At 74.4% G+C, this 20,502-nt stretch overlaps 1 protein-coding gene across 1 annotated transcript; it reads right to left on the bottom strand.

Moving 5' to 3' along the window:
- Window positions 1-49: 49 nt before the first annotated feature.
- On the bottom strand, window positions 50-16,948 carry SMPD1 (sphingomyelin phosphodiesterase 1). Its single transcript, XM_075918016.2, has 6 exons — window positions 16,671-16,948; window positions 13,482-14,245; window positions 11,573-11,744; window positions 2,091-2,167; window positions 1,581-1,726; window positions 50-1,509 (listed from the first exon to the last, which is right to left on the bottom strand). Exons 1-6 carry the CDS (start codon window positions 16,863-16,865, stop codon window positions 1,100-1,102), a joined length of 1,764 nt encoding a protein of 587 aa, XP_075774131.2. The 5' UTR covers window positions 16,866-16,948; the 3' UTR covers window positions 50-1,099.
- Window positions 16,949-20,502: the final 3,554 nt, after the last annotated feature.

The following is a 20,502-nucleotide window of genomic DNA, read 5'->3' as shown; positions in this document are numbered from 1 at the left end:
AGGCAGGCACCAGGCCCCGTCCGGCGCCCAACTCAGCACCACAGCCCAGTTTGATTCATCTTTTATTGAGGGGAAGCGCCAACAGGCCCACCCAGCCACAGGGCCCCCCGCGGCCCCCAGCCCCGCCACAGGGCCCCACATGGCCCCCCCGCCACAGGGCCCCCCATGGCCCCCCAGCCCCGCCACAGGGCCCCACATGGCCCCCCAGCCACAGGGCCCCCCGCGGCCCCCAGCCCCGCCACAGGGCCCCACATGGCCCCCCCGCCACAGGGCCCCCCGCGGCCCCCAGCCCCGCCACAGGGCCCCACATGGCCCCCCAGCCACAGGGCCCCCCGCGGCCCCCAGCCCCGCCACAGGGCCCCACATGGCCCCCCGGCCCCGCCACAGGGCCCCACATGGCCCCCCAGCCACAGGGCCCCCCGCGGCCCCCAGCCCCGCCACAGGGCCCCACGCAGCCCCCAGCCCCGCCACAGGGCCCCACATGGCCCCCCGGCCACAGGGCCCCCCGCGGCCCCCCGGCCCCGCCACAGGGCTCCACATGGCCCCCCAGCCACAGGGCCCCCCGCGGCCCCCCGCCCCGCCACAGGGCCCGGCCAGACTGAGCTCAGCTCAGCCGCCGCTAGCGCCACAGGGCCCGGCCAGACTGAGCTCAGCCCAGCCGCCGCTAGCGCCACAGGGCCCGGCCAGACTGAGCTCAGCCCAGCCGCCGCTGGCGCCACAGGGCCCGGCCAGACTGAGCTCAGCCCAGCCGCCGCTAGCGCCACAGGGCCCGGCCAGACTGAGCTCAGCCCAGCCGCCGCTGGCGCCACAGGGCCCGGCCAGACTGAGCTCAGCACAGCCGCCGCTGGCGCCACAGGGCCCGGCCAGACTGAGCTCAGCCCAGCCGCCGCTGGCGCCACAGGGCCCGGCCAGACTGAGCTCAGCCCAGCCGCCGCTGGCGCCACAGGGCCCGGCCAGATGGAGCTCAGCACAGCCGCCGCTGGCGCCACAGGGCCCGGCCAGACGGAGCTCAGCACAGCCGCCGCTGGCGCCACAGGTCCCGGCCAGACGGAGCTCAGCACAGCCGCCGCTGGCGCCACAGAGCCCGGCCAGATGGAGCTCAGCACAGCCGCCGCTGGCGCCACAGGGCCTGGATGTGGGGGAAGGGCAGGCGGGGGCTGAGGCTGTGGCAGAGCCGGGGGTCGGCGGAGCGCCCGGTGCGCAGGGCGCAGAGCAGGGCGACCTGGCAGGGCTCCCGGCAGGGCTCGCGGGGCGGGTGGCCCTTGTGCAGCAGGAACCAGAAGCGCTGGAAGAGGCGCTGGTCGGCCTGCAGGCGGCGGATGAGCTGGTCCCAGTCGGCCGGGAAGACGCTGGGCAGCCCGTAGGCCTCGCGGGCGCCGTAGAGGCGCTGCCACCGGGCCACGGCCCCCGGAGCGTTGGCCTCCGTCAGGTTGAGGATGAAGGTCTCGTGGTCGAGCACCATGTGGGAGCTGCCGGGGTAGTCGCCGTCCAGCTGGTAGACCCGGTAGCCTGGGGGCAGGGGAGCAAAGCGTCACACCCAGCCAGCCCCACACCCCGCCCCCCACCCTTCCCCCACTCACCAGGGTTGAGGTTGATGTAGGTGGTGACGCTGGGGGCCACGAAGGCCACGGAGACGGGGCGCGTGAGTGTCTCCTCGTCATAGAACATCTCGAACTCGTCCACGTGCGTGTGCCCGAAGAACTGCGCCGCGATGGTGCCCTCGAACCTATTGTGGGCAGAGCCGGGTGTCAGGGGCCCTCGCTGGGCCCACGGGTGCTGGCGGGGGTGAGCCAGTGACCCTAGTGGGACAAACAGGGCACTTCCGGCATTGCGCTCGGGTCTGCCTCAGTTTCCCTCTGCCTCGCTCACCAGCCCATTCCCACCAGGCGGGAAGCGCAGGGCCCTGGGTCCTTTGGAGAGGAACAGCTACGGCACCCGACAGGAGCGGCCATGGGGCCTGGCAGCGGAGCGGGGGCTGGGCTGGGTCCAGGGGACGCCAAACTCACTGGGGAGAGGGGTGTCCCTGCCAGGCGGGGGGGGAGGGGCGCCCAGGGCAGGGAGGGGCTGGAGAAGCCGGGGTGGGGGCCCACCTGTTGACGATGCGGTAATAGTTCCAGCTCCAGCTCTTCAGGCAGTGGGCGGGGGGGATGTGCCCGATGACGTGCACCTGGGACAGCAGCAGGTGAGAGCAGGGAACCCCCCCAGCACCCGCCGGAACGCCCCCTCCCCCGACACACCGCTACCCGCCCCCCCAAACACCCGCCGGAACGCCCCCTCCCCCGACACACCGCTACCCGCCCCCCCAAACACCCGCCGGAACGCCCCCTCCCCCGACACACCGCTACCCGCCCCCCCCAGCACCCGCCGGAACGCCCCCTCCCCCGACACACCGCTACCCGCCCCCCCAGCACCCGCCGGAACGCCCCCTCCCCCGACACACCGCTACCCGCCCCCCCAGCACCCGCCGGAACGCCCCCTCCCCCGACACACCGCTACCCGCCCCCCCAAACACCCGCCGGAACGCCCCCTCCCCCGACACACCGCTACCCGCCCCCCCAGCACCCGCCGGAACGCCCCCTCCCCCGACACACCGCTACCCGCCCCCCCAGCACCCGCCGGAACGCCCCCTCCCCCGACACACCGCTACCCGCCCCCCCAAACACCCGCCGGAACGCCCCCTCCCCCGACACACCGCTACCCGCCCCCCCAGCACCCGCCGGAACGCCCCCTCCCCCGACACGCCGCTACCCGCCCCCCCAAACACCCGCCGGAACGCCCCCTCCCCTGACACACCGCTACCCGCCCCCCCAGCACCCGCCGGAACGCCCCCTCCCCCGACACACCGCTACCCGCCCCCCCCCCCCCCCCCCCCCCCCCAAACACCCGCCGGAACGCCCCCTCCCCCGACACACCGCTACCCGCCCCCCCAAACACCCGCCGGAACACCCCCTCCCCCGACACACCGCTACCCGCCCCCCCAAACACCCGCCGGAACGCCCCCTCCCCCGACACACCGCTACCCGCCCCCCCAGCACCCGCCGGAACGCCCCCTCCCCCGACACACCGCTACCCGCCCCCCCAAACACCCGCCGGAACGCCCCCTCCCCCGACACACCGCTACCCGCCCCCCCAAACACCCGCCGGAACGCCCCCTCCCCCGACACACCGCTACCCGCCCCCCCAGCACCCGCCGGAACGCCCCCTCCCCCGACACACCGCTACCCGCCCCCCCAAACACCCGCCGGAACGCCCCCTCCCCCGACACACCGCTACCCGCCCCCCCAAACACCCGCCGGAACGCCCCCTCCCCCGACACACCGCTACCCGCCCCCCCAAACACCCGCCGGAACACCCCCTCCCCTGACACACCGCTACCCGCCCCCCCAGCACCCGCCGGAACGCCCCCTCCCCCGACACACCGCTACCCGCCCCCCCAAACACCCGCCGGAACGCCCCCTCCCCCGACACACCGCTACCCGCCCCCCCAAACACCCGCCGGAACGCCCCCTCCCCCGACACACCGCTACCCGCCCCCCCAAACACCCGCCGGAACACCCCCTCCCCCGACACACCGCTACCCGCCCCCCCAAACACCCGCCGGAACGCCCCCTCCCCCGACACACCGCTACCCGCCCCCCCAAACACCCGCCGGAACGCCCCCTCCCCCGACACACCGCTACCCGCCCCCCCAAACACCCGCCGGAACGCCCCCTCCCCCGACACACCGCTACCCGCCCCCCCAAACACCCGCCGGAACGCCCCCTCCCCCGACACACCGCTACCCGCCCCCCCAAACACCCGCCGGAACGCCCCCTCCCCCGACACACCGCTACCCGCCCCCCCAAACACCCGCCGGAACGCCCCCTCCCCCGACACACCGCTACCCGCCCCCCCAAACACCCGCCGGAACGCCCCCTCCCCCGACACACCGCTACCCGCCCCCCCAGCACCCGCCGGAACGCCCCCTCCCCCGACACGCCGCTACCCGCCCCCCCAAACACCCGCCGGAACGCCCCCTCCCCTGACACACCGCTACCCGCCCCCCCAAACACCCGCCGGAACGCCCCCTCCCCCGACACACCGCTACCCGCCCCCCCAGCACCCGCCGGAACGCCCCCTCCCCCGACACACCGCTACCCGCCCCCCCAAACACCCGCCGGAACGCCCCCTCCCCCGACACACCGCTACCCGCCCCCCCAGCACCCGCCGGAACGCCCCCTCCCCCGACACACCGCTACCCGCCCCCCCAGCACCCGCCGGAACGCCCCCTCCCCCGACACACCGCTACCCGCCCCCCCAGCACCCGCCGGAACGCCCCCTCCCCCGACACACCGCTACCCGCCCCCCCAGCACCCGCCGGAACGCCCCCTCCCCCGACACACCGCTACCTGCCCCCCCAGCACCCGCCGGAACGCCCCCTCCCCCGACACACCGCTACCCGCCCCCCCAGCACCCGCCGGAACGCCCCCTCCCCCGACACACCGCTACCCGCCCCCCCAAACACCCGCCGGAACGCCCCCTCCCCAGACACACCGCTACCTGCCCCCCCAGCACCCGCCGGAACGCCCCCTCCCCCGACACACCGCTACCCGCCCCCCCAGCACCCGCCGGAACGCCCCCTCCCCCGACACACCGCTACCCGCCCCCCCAAACACCCGCCGGAACACCCCCTCCCCCGACACACCGCTACCCGCCCCCCCAAACACCCGCCGGAACGCCCCCTCCCCCGACACGCCGCTACCCGCCCCCCCAAACACCCGCCGGAACGCCCCCTCCCCCGACACGCCGCTACCCGCCCCCCCAAACACCCGCCGGAACGCCCCCTCCCCCGACACGCCGCTACCCGCCCCCCCAAACACCCGCCGGAACGCCCCCTCCCCCGACACACCGCTACCCGCCCCCCCAAACACCCGCCGGAACGCCCCCTCCCCCGACACGCCGCTACCCGCCCCCCCAAACACCCGCCGGAACGCCCCCTCCCCCGACACGCCGCTACCCGCCCCCCCAAACACCCGCCGGAACGCCCCCTCCCCCGACACGCCGCTACCCGCCCCCCCAAACACCCGCCGGAACGCCCCCTCCCCCGACACACCGCTACCCGCCCCCCCAAACACCCGCCGGAACGCCCCCTCCCCCGACACACCGCTACCCGCCCCCCCAAACACCCGCCGGAACGCCCCCTCCCCTGACACACCGCTACCCGCCCCCCCAAACACCCGCCGGAACGCCCCCTCCCCCGACACGCCGCTACCCGCCCAGCCCAGCACCCGCCGGAACGCCCCCTCCCCTGACACACCGCTACCCGCCCCCCCAAACACCCGCCGGAACGCCCCCTCCCCCGACACACCGCTACCCGCCCCCCCAGCACCCGCCGGAACGCCCCCTCCCCTGACACACCGCTACCCGCCCCCCCAGCACCCGCCGGAACGCCCCCTCCCCCGACACACCGCTACCCGCCCCCCCAAACACCCGCCGGAACGCCCCCTCCCCCGACACACCGCTACCCGCCCCCCCAAACACCCGCCGGAACGCCCCCTCCCCCGACACGCCGCTACCCGCCCCCCCAAACACCCGCCGGAACGCCCCCTCCCCTGACACACCGCTACCCGCCCCCCCCAGCACCCGCCGGAACGCCCCCTCCCCCGACACACCGCTACCCCCCCCCCCAAACACCCGCCGGAACGCCCCCTCCCCCGACACGCCGCTACCCGCCCCCCCAAACACCCGCCGGAACGCCCCCTCCCCCGACACGCCGCTACCCGCCCCCCCAAATACCCGCCGGAACGCCCCCTCCCCCGACACACCGCTACCTGCCCCCCCAAATACCCGCCGGAACGCCCCCTCCCCCGACACACCGCTACCCGCCCCCCCAAACACCTGCCGGAACACCCCCTCCCCCGACACACCGCTACCCGCCCCCCCAAACACCCGCCGGAACACCCCCTCCCCTGACACACCGCTACCCGCCGGAACGCCCCCTCCCCCGACACACCGCTACCCGCCCCCCCAAACACCCGCCGGAACACCCCCTCCCCTGACACACCGCTACCCGCCGGAACGCCCCCTCCCCCGACACACCGCTACCCGCCGGAACGCCCCCTCCCCCGACACACCGCTACCCGCCCCCCCAAACACCCGCCGGAACGCCCCCTCCCCTGACACACCGCTACCCGCCGGAACGCCCCCTCCCCCGACACACCGCTACCCGCCCCCCCCCAAACACCCGCCGGAACGCCCCCTCCCCTGACACACCGCTACCCGCCCCCCCAGCACCCGCCGGAACGCCCCCTCCCCCGACACACCGCTACCCGCCCCCCCAAACACCCGCCGGAACGCCCCCCCCCGAAACACCGCTACCCGCCCCCCAGCACCCGCCGGAACGCCCCCTCCCCTGACACACCGCTACCCGCCCCCCCAGCACCCGCCGGAACGCCCTGTGACGGCGCGTTGGGGGTTCCCCGTCTCCTGCACCCCGAAATGGCACAAACAGACTGCACCAGCCAGTGGAATTGAGGGTGGTTTATTGCTCCTCCAGCACAGCGCAGCACAGATGTAGTCTGGTCACAGGAACTGGGCTAGGATGCCTCAGGCCCCCTTGAGATGGGGGAGACTGGGCCCCTAAACTCCAGCCCCTTCTCCTAGGCTCTCCTCCATGCCCTCCGACAGCCAGCAACCAACTCCCCCCCTTCCAGCCCTGCCCCCCAGCCAAGGCAGCATTCCACCTTCCTTTGTTCCTCTCCATGGGGGGCGTCTGGCCACTGGTTTGCATAGTGACTCATCCTGTTTTGCTGGGTCGTGGTACCCACGGCAGCCAGTGGGGGATCCCCCAGAGCCAGCAGCATAGAAACCAGCCAGGTACCCCCACTACGTCACAGCCCCCTCCCCTGACACACCGCTACCCGCCCCCCCAGCACCCGCCGGAACGCCCCCTCCCCCGACACACCGCTACCCGCCCCCCCAGCACCCGCCGGAACGCCCCCTCCCCCGACACACCGCTACCCGCCCCCCCCAGCACCCGCCGGAACGCCCCCTGCCCCCGACACGCCGCTACCCGCCCCCCCCCCAGCACCCGCCGGAACGCCCCCTGCCCCCGACACACCGCTACCCGCCCCCCCAAACACCCGCCGGAACGCCCCCTCCCCTGACACACCGCTACCCACCCCCCCCAGCACCCGCCGGAACGCCCCTGCCCCCGACACGCCGCTACCCGCACCCCAAACACCCACCGGAACACCCCCTCCCCCGACACACCGCTACCCACCTCCCCAGCACCCGCCGGAACGCCCCCTCCCCTGACACACCGCTACCCGCCCCCCCAGCACCCGCCGGAACGCCCCCTCCCCCGACACACCGCTACCCGCCCCCCCAGCACCCGCCGGAACGCCCCCTCCCCCGACACACCGCTACCCGCCCCCCCAGCACCCGCCGGAACGCCCCCTCCCCCGACACACCGCTACCCGCCCCCCCCAGCACCCGCCGGAACGCCCCCTCCCCCGACACACCGCTACCCGCCCCCCCAAACACCCGCCGGAACGCCCCCTCCCCCGACACACCGCTACCCGCCCCCCCAAACACCCGCCGGAACGCCCCCTCCCCCGACACACCGCTACCCGCCCCCCCAAACACCCGCCGGAACGCCCCCTCCCCCGACACACCGCTACCCGCCCCCCCAGCACCCGCCGGAACGCCCCCTCCCCTGACACACCGCTACCCGCCCCCCCAAACAGCCGCCGGAACGCCCCCTCCCCTGACACACCGCTACCCGCCCCCCCAAACACCCGCCGGAACGCCCCCTGCCCCCGACACACCGCTATCCGCCCCCCCAGCACCCGCCGGAACGCCCCCTGCCCCCGACACACCGCTACCCACCCCCCCCAGCACCCGCCGGAACGCCCCCTCCCCTGACACACCGCTACCCGCCCCCCCCCCCAGCACCCGCCGGAACGCCCCCTGCCCCCGACACACCGCTACCCGCCCCCCCCCCCAGCACCCGCCGGAACGCCCCCTGCCCCCGACACACCGCTACAACGCCCCCCCAGCACCCGCCGGAACGCCCCCTGCCCCCGACACACCGCTACCCGCCCCCCCCCCAGCACCCGCCGGAACGCCCCCTCCCCTGACACGCCGCTACCCGCCCCCCCAGCACCCGCCGGAACGCCCCCTGCCCTGACACACCGCTACCCGCCCCCCCCCAGGACCCGCCGGAACGCCCCCTCCCCTGACACGCCGCTACCCGCCCCCCCCCCAGCACCCGCCGGAACGCCCCCTGCCCTGACACACCGCTACCCGCCCCCCCAGCACCCGCCGGAACGCCCCCTGCCCCCGACACACCGCTACCCGCCCCCCCAGCACCCGCCGGAACGCCCCCTCCCCCGACACACCGCTACCTGCCCCCCCAGGACCCGCCGGAACGCCCCCTGCCCCCGACACACCGCTACCCGCCTCCCCAGTACCCGCCGGAACGCCCCCTCCCCTGACACACCGCTACCCGCCCCCCCAGCACCCGCCGGAATGCCCCCTCCCCCGACACACCGCTACCCGCCCCCCCAAACACCCGCCGGAACGCCCCCTCCCCTGACACACCACTACCCACCCCCCCCAGCACCCGCCGGAACGCCCCCTCCCCTGACACACCGCTACCCGCCCCCCCAGCACCCGCCGGAACGCCCCCTCCCCCGACACACCGCTACCCGCCCCCCCAGCACCCGCCGGAACGCCCCCTCCCCCGACACACCGCTACCCGCCCCCCCCCCAGCACCTGCCGGAACGCCCCCTCCCCCGACACACCGCTACCCGCCCCCCCAAACACCCGCCGGAACGCCCCCTCCCCCGACACACCGCTACCCGCCCCCCCAAACACCCGCCGGAACGCCCCCTCCCCCGACACACCGCTACCCCGCCCCCCCAAACACCCGCCGGAACGCCCCCTCCCCCGACACACCGCTACCCGCCCCCCCAGCACCCGCCGGAACGCCCCCTCCCCTGACACACCGCTACCCGCCCCCCCAAACACCCGCCGGAACGCCCCCTCCCCTGACACACCGCTACCCGCCCCCCCAGCACCCGCCGGAACGCCCCCTCCCCCGACACACCGCTACCCGCCCCCCCAAACACCCGCCGGAACGCCCCCTCCCCTGACACGCCGCTACCCGCCCCCCCAAACACCCGCCGGAACGCCCCCTGCCCCCGACACACCGCTATCCGCCCCCCCAGCACCCGCCGGAACGCCCCCTGCCCCCGACACACCGCTACCCACCCCCCCCCAGCACCCGCCGGAACGCCCCCTCCCCTGACACACCGCTACCCGCCCCCCCCCCCCGCACCCGCCGGAACGCCCCCTGCCCCCGACACGCCGCTACCCGCCCCCCCCCCCCCAGCACCCGCCGGAACGCCCCCTGCCCCCGACACACCGCTACCCGCCCCCCCAGCACCCGCCGGAACGCCCCCTCCCCTGACACACCGCTACCCGCCCCCCCCCCAGCACCCGCCGGAACGCCCCCTGCCCCCGACACACCGCTACCCGCCCCCCCAGCACCCGCCGGAACGCCCCCTCCCCTGACACGCCGCTACCCGCCCCCCCAGCACCCGCCGGAACGCCCCCTGCCCCCGACACACCGCTACCCGCCCCCCCCCCAGCACCCGCCGGAACGCCCCCTCCCCTGACACACCGCTACCCGCCCCCCCCCCAGCACCCGCCGGAACGCCCCCTGCCCCCGACACACCGCTACCCGCCCCCCCCCCAGCACCCGCCGGAACGCCCCCTCCCCTGACACGCCGCTACCCGCCCCCCCAGCACCCGCCGGAACGCCCCCTGCCCTGACACACCGCTACCCGCCCCCCCCCCCAGGACCCGCCGGAACGCCCCCTCCCCTGACACGCCGCTACCCGCCCCCCCAGCACCCGCCGGAACGCCCCCTGCCCTGACACACCGCTACCCGCCCCCCCAGGACCCGCCGGAACGCCCCCTGCCCCCGACACACCGCTACCTGCCCCCCCAAACACCCGCCGGAACGCCCCCTCCCCCGACACACCGCTACCCGCCCCCCCCAGCACCCGCCGGAACGCCCCCTCCCCTGACACACCGCTACCCACCCCCCCAGCACCCGCCGGAACGCCCCCTCCCCTGACACACCGCTACCCGCCCCCCAGCACCCGCCGGAACGCCCCCTCCCCCGACACACCGCTACCCGCCCCCCCAGCACCCGCCGGAACGCCCCCTCCCCCGACACACCGCTACCCGCCCCCCCCCAGCACCCACCGGAACGCCCCCTCCCCCGACACACCGCTACCCGCCCCCCCAAACACCCGCCGGAACGCCCCCTCCCCCGACACACACACCCACCCCCCCCAGCACCCGCCGGAACGCCCCCTGCCCCCGACACGCCGCTACCCGCCCCCCCAAACACCCGCCGGAACACCCCCTCCCCCGACACACCGCTACCCGCCCCCCCAAACACCCGCCGGAACGCCCCCTCCCCTGACACGCCGCCACCCACCCCCCCCAGCACCCGCCGGAACGCCCCCTCCCCCGACACGCCGCTACCCACCCCCCCCAGCACCCGCCGGAACGCCCCCTGCCCCCGACCCCGCCCCCCCCCCCCAGCACCCGCCGGAACGCCCCCTCCCCCGACACACCGCTACCCGCCCCCCCAGCACCCGCCGGAACGCCCCCTCCCCCGACACACCGCTACCCGCCCCCCCAGCACCCGCCGGAACGCCCCCTCCCCTGACACACCGCTACCCGCCCCCCCCCCAGCACCCGCCGGAACGCCCCCTGCCCCCGACACACCGCTACCCGCCCCCCCCCCAGCACCCGCCGGAACGCCCCCTGCCCCCGACACACCGCTACCCGCCCCCCCCCCAGCACCCGCCGGAACGCCCCCTCCCCTGACACACCGCTACCCGCCCCCCCCCCAGCACCCGCCGGAACGCCCCCTGCCCCCGACACACCGCTACCCGCCCCCCCCCCAGCACCCGCCGGAACGCCCCCTCCCCTGACACGCCGCTACCCGCCCCCCCAGCACCCGCCGGAACGCCCCCTGCCCTGACACACCGCTACCCGCCCCCCCCCAGGACCCGCCGGAACGCCCCCTCCCCTGACACGCCGCTACCCGCCCCCCCCAGCACCCGCCGGAACGCCCCCTGCCCTGACACACCGCTACCCGCCCCCCGAGGACCCGCCGGAACGCCCCCTGCCCCCGACACACCGCTACCTGCCCCCCCAAACACCCGCCGGAACGCCCCCTCCCCTGACACACCGCTACCCGCCCCCCCAAACACCCGCCGGAACGCCCCCTCCCCCGACACGCCGCTACCCACCCCCCCCAGCACCCGCCGGAACGCCCCCTGCCCCCGACACACCGCTACCCGCCCCCCCAAACACCCGCCGGAACACCCCCTCCCCCGACACACCGCTACTCCCCCTCCCCTGACACACCGCTACCCGCCCCCCCAAACACCCGCCGGAACGCCCCCTCCCCCGACACACCGCTACCCACCCCCCCAGCACAAGCAGTGACTGCCCCCCAGGATCGCCCCTCCCCCAGCCAGCCCCCCAGCCAGCCCTCCTCACCTTCTCCTGCTGCTCCTCTGCCGCCTGCAGCACCCCCACCAGCCACTGCAGCTGCCCCGCCGGGTCCGTGGCGTTGATGAGGAGCCAGAAATTGGCCTCGGAGCAGAAGTTCATGTTGAGGGAGACGAGGCGCAGGCCGGGGCGCAGGCGCAGCGTGTAGAAGCCCCCCACCCTGCGGGCGGCAGTGTGAGGGGGGCCGGCGGGGGGAGGGGTACGCCCACCCTGCGTAGACCTCACAGCCGGCCCCCCTCCCCCCCCAGCCCCCCAGCCCCCCCTCCCCGCCAGCCAGCCCCCCTCCCCCCAGCCCCCCTCCCCGCAGCCCCCCCTCCCCGCAGCCCCCCAGCCCCCCTCCCCGCAGCCAGCCCCCCAGCCAGGCCCCCCTCCCCGCAGCCAGCCCCCCCGCCCCCCTCCCCCCAGCCCCCCTCCCCGCAGCCAGCCCCCAGCCGGCCCCCCTCCCCGCAGCCAGCCCCCCAGCCCCCCCCTCCCCGCAGCCAGCCCCCCTCCCCGCAGCCAGCCCCCCAGCCGGCCCCCCTCCCCCAGCCAGCCCCCCTCCCCGCAGCCAGCCCTCCTCCCCGCATCCAGCCCCCCAGCCTCCCTCCCCGGCCAGCCCTCCTCCCCGCATCCAGCCCCCCAGCCGGCCCCCCTCCCCGCAGCCAGCCCCCCAGCCGGCCCCCCTCCCCGCAGCCAGCCCTCCTCCCCGCAGCCAGCCCCCCAGCCAGCCCCCCTCCCCGCAGCCAGCCCCCCAGCCAGCCCCCCTCCCCACAGCCAGCCCCGACAGCCCCCCAGCCAGCCCCCCTCCCCGCAGCCAGCCCCGACAGCCCCCCAGCCAGCCCCCCTCCCCCCAGCCAGCCCCCCAGCTGGCCCCCCTCCCCGCATCCAGCCCCGACAGCCCCCCAGCCAGCCCCTCTACCCCCAGCCAGCCCCCCAGCTGGCCCCCCTCCCCGCATCCAGCCCCAACAGCCCCCCAGCCAGCCCCCTCCCCCAGCCAGCCCCCCAGCTGGCCCCCCTCCCCGCATCCAGCCCCGACAGCCCCCCTCCCCGCAGCCAGCCCTCCTCCCCGCATCCAGCCCCCCAGCCAGCCCCCTCCCCGCATCCAGCCCCGACAGCCAGCCTCCCCCCCCCAGCCAGCCCCCCAGCCAGCCCCCCTCCCCGCAGCCAGCCCTCCTCCCCGCATCCAGCCGCCCAGCCAGCCCCCTCCCCGCATCCAGCCCCGACAGCCAGCCCCCCTCCCCCCAGCCAGCTCCCCTCCCTGCATCCAGCCCCCCAGCCAGCCCCCCTCCCTACATCCAGCCCCACAGCCAGCCCCCTCCCCGCATCCAGCCGCCCAGCCAGCCCCCTCCCCCAGCCAGCCCCCCAGCTGGCCCCCCTCCCCGCATCCAGCCCCGACAGCCAGCCCCCCTCCCCCCAGCCAGCCCCCCAGCTGGCCCCCCTCCCCGCATCCAGCCAGCCCCCCTCCCCCCAGCCAGCCCCCCAGCTGGCCCCCCTCCCCGCATCCAGCCCCGACAGCCCCCCCCCGCAGCCAGCCCTCCTCCCCGCATCCAGCCCCCCAGCCCCCTCCCCGCCAGCCCCCCCCTTCCCCCCCCAGCCAGCCCCCCAGCCAGCCCCCCTCCCCCCCAGCCCCCCTGGCCCCCCTCCCCGCATCCAGCCCCGACAGCCAGCCCCCCAGCCAGCCCCCCTCCAGCCCCCCCCAGCCAGCCCCCCCAGCCTCCCTCCCCGGCCCCCAGCCAGCCCCCTCCCCGCATCCAGCCCCGACAGCCAGCCCCCCCCCCAGCCAGCCCCCCCCCCTCCCCGCAGCCAGCCCCCCTCCCCGCATCCAGCCAGCCCCCCTCCCCACAGCCAGCCTCCCTCCCCGCATCCAGCCCCCCAGCCAGCCCCCTCCCCACAGCCAGCCCCCCAGCCCCCTCCCCACCTGAGGGTCTGCAGGGCCTCGGGGGGCAGCCAGCCCTGCCAGGCCTGGGCCATGGCCTCGTAGAGCCAGGCGGAGGACTGGTTGCCGTGCACGTAGGGCGGGGGGAAGCCGTTGACGGGCGCCGCCTCGTGGTTGCCCACGGCGGGGTACACGGCCAGGGGCGCCAGGTGCTTGCGCAGCAGGGTGCTGAGCGTGCGCAGCGCCCGCAGCTGGTCGGCCCGGCTCTGCTGCCAGACGTCGTGGGCCGGCAGGTCGCCCGCCCAGTAGGCCAGCTGGAAGGGGGGGCCGCGGGCCAGGTGCTGCAGCAGGTGCTCGATGGTGTGCAGAGGCAGGTCGCACCTGCCGTACTCGCCCCAGTAGCCGGCGCCCGCCCCGCCGGGGCCCGGCTCCCCCCGGCAGCACAGCGGGTCCTTGCAGGCGGGGTCGCTGCCCGGCGCGTAGGCCCGGTCCCAGTGCAGGTCGGTGAGGAAGAGCAGGCGGGCGGTGGGGGCGCCGGGCGGGGGCGGCGCGGGCGGCACCACGGGCGGCTTGGGGGCGCCGGGCAGCGTCACGTTCCAGTCCGCCAGGATGTCCCAGTGCCCGCAGCGGGCGCCCACCAGCAGGCCGCAGATCTCCTCCGGCCGCAGCACGGAGCGCACCCAGGCCGACACCACGTCCTTCTCGAAGAGCCGCACGGCGTCCCGGCACACCGCCGGCCGCGCCAGCCGCAGCGCCGTGCACACGCTCGCCGCCAGGCGCCCGAGCCGCTCCTCACTGGGCTCCATCTGCAACAGGCACGGAGCCCCTCAGCGAGCGCAAACCCTGCGAGGGGCCTGGCTACTGAGCCTGAGCCCCCGACGCCCCCGGGCGCTCGAGTGAGAGCCGAGGAACCAGGCGGCCGCGCCTTTCCGAACCCTGCGCCCCCCTCCTCTGCCCCCTCTGGGTGGGGCACAACCCCTGCACAGGGGCTGCCAGCAGCTCCTGCCCCGCTTCCTGGATGTTCCCCTCCTCCTGCCCCCCTCAAGTGGCTTGATCCCCCAGGTCCCTCAATGCCGGTCCCGGCTCAGCCCTGGCCTCCCCCTTTGCCCCTTTCTAGTGCCCGCACAAAGCCCCCGGCAGAGTCTGACAGAGCTGGTGGGGTGGAGCAGGGCGTGGGGCGCAGGGCAGGGCGCGGGGCGGGGCAGGGCAGGGAGCGGGGCAGGGCAGGGCGCGGGGCACAGAGCAGGGGGCGGCGCAGGGCAGGGGGCGGCGCAGGGCAGGGGGCGGGGTGGGGCAGGGCAGGGAGCGGGGCAGGGCAGGGCACGGGGCGGGGCGCAGGGCAGAGCAGGGCACGGGGCGGGACGCAGGGCAAGGTGCGGGGCGGGGCAGGGCAGGGAGCGGGGCACAGCATGGCGCGGGGCACAGGGCAGGGCGCGGGGCAGGGCAGGGCAGGGAGCGGGGCGGTGCAGGGCAGGGCGCGGGGCACAGGGCAGGGCTCGGGGCAGGGCAGGGGCTTCAGCAGCCCCAGGTGCACGCTCAGGACCTCTGGCTTGAGCAAATTAAAAGCCCCTTCTGCATATGGCTGTCCGCCTGTGCGCGCCGTGTGTCCGCCTGTGCATCTGCCTGCGTGCGCCGTGTGTCCGCCTGTGCTTCCGTCTGCACGTGTGCCGTGTGTCCACCTGTGCATCTGCCTGTGCTTCCACCTGCACGTGCACCGTGTGTCCACCTGCACCTGCTGTGTGTCCGCCTGTGCATCTGCCTGAGCGCGCCATGTGTCCGCCTGTGCTTCTGTCTGCATGCGTGCCGTGTGTCCGCCTGTGCATCTGCCTGTGCGCACCGTGTGTCCGCCTGTGCTTCCGTCTGCACGTGTGCCGTGTGTCTGCCTGTGCATCTGCCTGCGCGCGCCATGTGTCCGCCCGTGCTTCCGTCTGCACGTGTGCTGTGTGTCCACCTGTGCGTCTGCCTGTGCGCACCGTGTGTCTGCCTGTGCTTCCACCTGCACGTGCGCCGTGTGTCCGCCTGCACCTGCCGTGTGTCTGCCTGTGCATCTGCCTGCGTGCGCCGTGTGTCAGCCTGTGCTTCCGTCTGCATGTGCGCCGTGTGTCCACCTGTGCGTCTGCCTGTGCGCGCCATGTGTCTGCCTGTGCTTCCACCTGCACGTGCGCCGTGTGTCCACCTGCACCTGCCGTGTGTCCGCCTGTGCATCTGCCTGCACGCGCCATGTGCCCACTTGTGTGTGCCGTGTGTCCACCTGCACCTGCCGTGTGTCTGCCTGTGCATCTGCCTGCGCGCGCCATGTGTCCACCTGCGCACCCCGTGTGTCCGCCTGTGCTTCCGTCTGCATGTGTGCTGTGTGTCCACCTGTGCATCTGCCTGCACGCGCCATGTGCCCACTTGTGTGTGCCGTGTGTCCACCTGCGCTCACCGTGTGTCTGCATGTCGTGTGTCCGCCTGTGCTTCCACCCGCACGAGCCGTGTCTGCTTGTGTGTGATGTGTGTCCACCTGCACCTACTGTGTGTCGGCCTGCACGTCTGCCTGCGAGTGCCATGTGCCCACTTGTGTGCCATGTGTCTGCCTGTACGTCCGCGTCCGCGTGCCATATGTCCGCCTGTACATGCTGCGTGTCCACCTGCGCGCGCCGTGCCTTAGACCCACGACGTGCACGAACCCGACACGCAGATGCACAACGTGCACACGCGAGGCTCAGTCTGCCTGTGGGTCTGTCTGTGCAAAGCCTGGTGCTCGTGTCCCACTCTGCTACCTTCTGCCCCTCCCCCCCGCCGGCTCTGCCCCGTGTCCGGCCGGGCGGGGCGCAGGGCAGAGGCAGCACCACTGCGCATGCTCGAACACCCCGCGTCGCGTTCACCCCCCACGCAGCACCTCGCTCCCAGGAGCGGGACAACCCCGGGGCAGCCGGTTCGGGGCTGGGTCGGACCCTGGCTCAGAACCGCCCCACGGGGCGCCCGGCCTGACACTTCCGTTGCCTGCCTCAGTTTCTCCGGGTCAGGAGAGTCCGGGGCGGGGAGGAGCCCGTGTTCCCGGTAGAGACTTGGGCGCTGTGGGGCGGCCTCACCCCGCGGGGGGGGGGTCCACGGGGGCAGGACCCCAGCCCCGCACACAGCAGTAAGCGGCCAGCCCGCGCCCGGTCCCCTCCCCACCGCACCCAGCCCGGAGAGTCCGCGCATCCCCCCCCCCGCCGGGCGGCCCGAAGCGGCGGGGACGGGCGCTACCTGCACGCCCAGGTCGACGGCGGAGAAGAGCAGGCGGCAGGCCGGGCAGCTCAGGTTCCGCCAGCCGAACTGCGCCCCCGCGGCCGCCAGCTGCTCCCCCAGCGGCGCCGGGCCCCCGGGGCCGGGCCGGGCCGAGCCGAGCCGGGCCAGCGCCCCCAGCAGCAGCAGCAGCAGCAGCCAGGCGGCCCGGGCCATGGCGAGTCCCCGGCGCAGCAACCTCGCAGCGCTGCGCCCCGCCCAGGAAGCGCTGCGCCCGGGCAGTCCCGGCTCCGGACCGCCCCCCCCCCCCCCGCAACCAGCCCCCCCCCCCGCGCCTCCCGCCCCGCGGAACCAGCCCCCCCCCCCCGCGCCGCCTCCCGCCCCGCGGAACCAGCCCCCCCCCTCCCCCCCGCCTCCCGCCCCGCAACCAGCCCCCCCCGCGCCGCCTCCCGCCCCGCGGAACCAGCCCCCCCCCCCGCCGCCCTGTCCCCCCAGTGCCGCCTCCGGCCGCCCCGCCCCCCTCCCTTTGGACGGGGAACCCGTCGGGGGGGGGTTAGAACCGCCCACCTGTGTGTGGGAGTAGCTGGGGGGCACAGGGAGCACTGGGGTGTGTGGGGGAGGAGGGGAGATGGGTTACAACCTCTCCCCTGTGTGAGGGGGCTGGGGGGCACAGGGAGCACTGGGGTGCATGAGGGGAAGTGGGGGATGGGTTATAACCTCTCCCCTGTGTAAGGGGGGCTGGGGGGCACAGGGAGCACTGGGGTGCATGAGGGGAAGTGGGGGATGGGTTATAACCTCTCCCCTGTGTAAGGGGCGCTGGGGGGCACAGGGAGCACTGGGGTGTCTGAGGGGAGGTGGGGGATGGGTTATAACCTCTCCCCTGTGTAAAGGGGGTTGGGGGGGGCACAGGGAGCACTGGGGTGTGTGAGGAGAGGGGGGGGGATGGGTTATAACCTCTCCCCTGTGTGAGGGGGGCTGGGGGGCACAGGGAGCACTGGGGTGTGTGAGGGGAGGTGGGGGATGGGTTATAACCTCTCCCCTGTGTGAGGGGGGCTGGGGGGCACAGGGAGCACTGGGGTGTGTGAGGGGAGGTGGGGGATGGGTTATAACCTCTCCCCTGTGTGAGGGGGGGCTGGGGGGCACAGGGAGCACTGGGGTGTGTGAGGGGAGGTGGGGGATGGGTTATAACCTCTCCCCTGTGTGAGGGGGGCTGGGGGGCACAGGGAGCACTGGGGTGTGTGAGGGGAGGTGGGGGATGGGTTATAACCTCTCCCCTGTGTAAGGGGGAGCTGGGGGGCACAGGGAGCACTGGGGTGTCTGAGGGGAGGTGGGGGATGGGTTATAACCTCTCCCCTGTGTAAGGGGGGCTGGGGGGCACAGGGAGCACTGGGGTGTCTGAGGGGAGGTGGGGGATGGGTTATGACCTCTCCCCTGTGTAAAGGGGGTTGGGGGGGGCACAGGGAGCACTGGGGTGTCTGAGGGGAGGTGGGGGATGGGTTATAACCTCTCCCCTGTGTGAGGGGGGCTGGGGGGCACAGGGAGCACTGGGGTGTCTGAGGGGAGGTGTGGGATGGGTTATAACCTCTCCCCTGTGTGAGGGGGGGCTGGGGGGGCACAGGGAGCACTGGGGTGTCTGAGGGGAGGTGGGGGATGGGTTATAACCTCTCTGTGACGTAGTGGGGGTACTTGCTGGGCTGTGGTGACCCCTGCTGTCTGGAGCAAGACCCAGCAGGGAAAACCTCGCTAGGCAGAGATAAGGCCAAACTTGTTGAACCAGGGGCCAGACACCCCCCATGGAGAGGAACAAAGGAAGGTGGATGCTGCCCTGGCTGGGGGGCAGGGCTGGAAGGGAATTTAGTTAGTTACTGTGGGAAAGCATGGAGGAGACAGCCTAGGGAAAGGGGCTGGAGTTTAGGGGCCCAGTCTCCCCCATCTCAAGGGGGCCTGAGGCATCCTAGCCCAGCTCTGTGACCAGATTACATCTGTGCTGTGCTGTAACCTGGAGAGGCAATAAACTTCCTCTAGTCCACTGGCTGGTGCAGTCTGTTTGTGCCATTTCGGGGTGCAGGAGACGGGGAACCCCCAACGCGCCGTCACACCTCTCCCCTGTGTAAGGGGGCGGGGGGGCACAGGGAGCGCTGCGGTGTGTGAGGGGAGGGGGATGGGTGTGACGGCGCGTTGGGGGTTCCCCGTCTCCTGCACCCCGAAATGGCACAAACAGACTGCACCAGCCAGTGGAATTGAGGGTGGTTTATTGCTCCTCCAGCACAGCGCAGCACAGATGTAATCTGGTCACAGGAACTGGGCTAGGATGCCTCAGGCCCCCTTGAGATGGGGGAGACTGGGCCCCTAAACTCCAGCCCCTTCTCCTAGGCTCTCCTCCATGCCCTCCGACAGCCAGCAACCAACCCACTCACTTCCAGCCCTGCCCCCCAGCCAGGGCAGCATCCACCTTCCTTTGTTCCTCTCCATGGGTGGTGTCTGGCCACTGGTTTGCATAGTGACTCATCCTGTTTTGCTGGGTCGTGGTACCCACAGCAGCCAGTGGGGGATCCCCCAGAGCCAGCAGCATAGAAACCAGCCAGGTACCCCCACTACGTCACAGTTCTCCCCCCTCCGAGAGCGAACTGAGCAGGGTCACTCCGCTCGTGACCTAGGGAAGTTCGGGTCCTCTGCGTGGGAACCTGCCCTGGGGACATGGGTGCTCCCCTTGACTCGGGCCGGCCGTGGCGAGGCCCCACATGAGCTGGCTTCCCTCTGTCCACTCGCCGCCCTGCTCCAGGGCGACTGGCACAGGCCTGTCCTCGGGGGTCACACCCACCCTTCCGCTGGCCTTGATCTCTGGCCAGGGTCTCTCGGGCTGGGGCCATGAGCCCAGCGAGCCTTCTCTGGACAGCCAGGGCGGCTTCCACCCCAGATGCTCCATCCAGGGAGGTCTTCCCGTCCCATAACTCTCTCAGCAAGCCCAGAGGGTCCTCTATCTGGGGTAGAGACCCCCAAGCCGCGTTCCTCCTGTCTTGGGCCTTCCCGCCCCTCTGGCAGGAGTCACAGGACCGGCAGTACCGCTGCACGGCTGTAAAGATTCCCGGCCAATAGAAGTGCTGGAGCAGCCTCAGCCGGGTGCTCCGGATCCCCCGGTGGCCCCCAACGGGGACATCGTGGGCCAAATACAGCAGCTTGAGGCGATACTTTCGGGGGACGACCAGCTGCCGCTGGACCCCCCATGCCCTCACCTTCCTGGGGAGGAGCCACTCACGGAACAGGAGTCCACGCTCCTGCAGGAATCTCTCCTGGCCACCTCTCCCCCGGGGCTGAGCTGCACGGAGGCCAGCCTGGTCCCTCAGCCTCTGCAAGGAGGGGTCTGCCTGCACCTCAGCCTGGAATTCAGCTGCTGAGGCAGGGATCGGGACCTGTCCCCCACCTCTGCCTAGGTCCGGAGTCCCAGCCTGGCTGGACCCCGTGTCCACTGGGATGGGACCCTGAGGACGCTGCCAGGAGTCCTTCCCTGGACCCAGGTTGTCAGCCCCCCGCTGGCTCTGGCTCCGGGTAGTGACTAGAGCCCGCTGGGATTCATGGGGCCACTCCTCTAGGTCATTCCCCATCAGCACCTCGGTGGGCAAGTGCGGGTGCACCCCCACTTCCTTGAGGCCTTCCTTCGCCCCCCATTTCAGATGCACCCGGGCTACAGGCACCTTAAATGGGGACCCATCTATGCCCTTCAGGGTCAGCTGCGCGTGGGGTAGTATCCGCTCCGGGGCCACTATGTCGGATCGGGCCAGAGTCACCTCCGCCCCCGTGTCCCAGAAGCCCGTCACCTTCCTACCATCCACCTCCAGGGGTATGAGGCACTCGC

This window comes from Pelodiscus sinensis, chromosome 1 (genome assembly GCF_052426305.1).
Source record: "Pelodiscus sinensis isolate ZL-2025 chromosome 1, ASM5242630v1, whole genome shotgun sequence".
Taxonomy (NCBI): Eukaryota; Metazoa; Chordata; order Testudines; family Trionychidae; genus Pelodiscus; species Pelodiscus sinensis.
The sequence above is the reverse complement of the archived record's forward strand: the minus strand, read 5'-3'. Positions and strand labels throughout refer to the sequence as shown.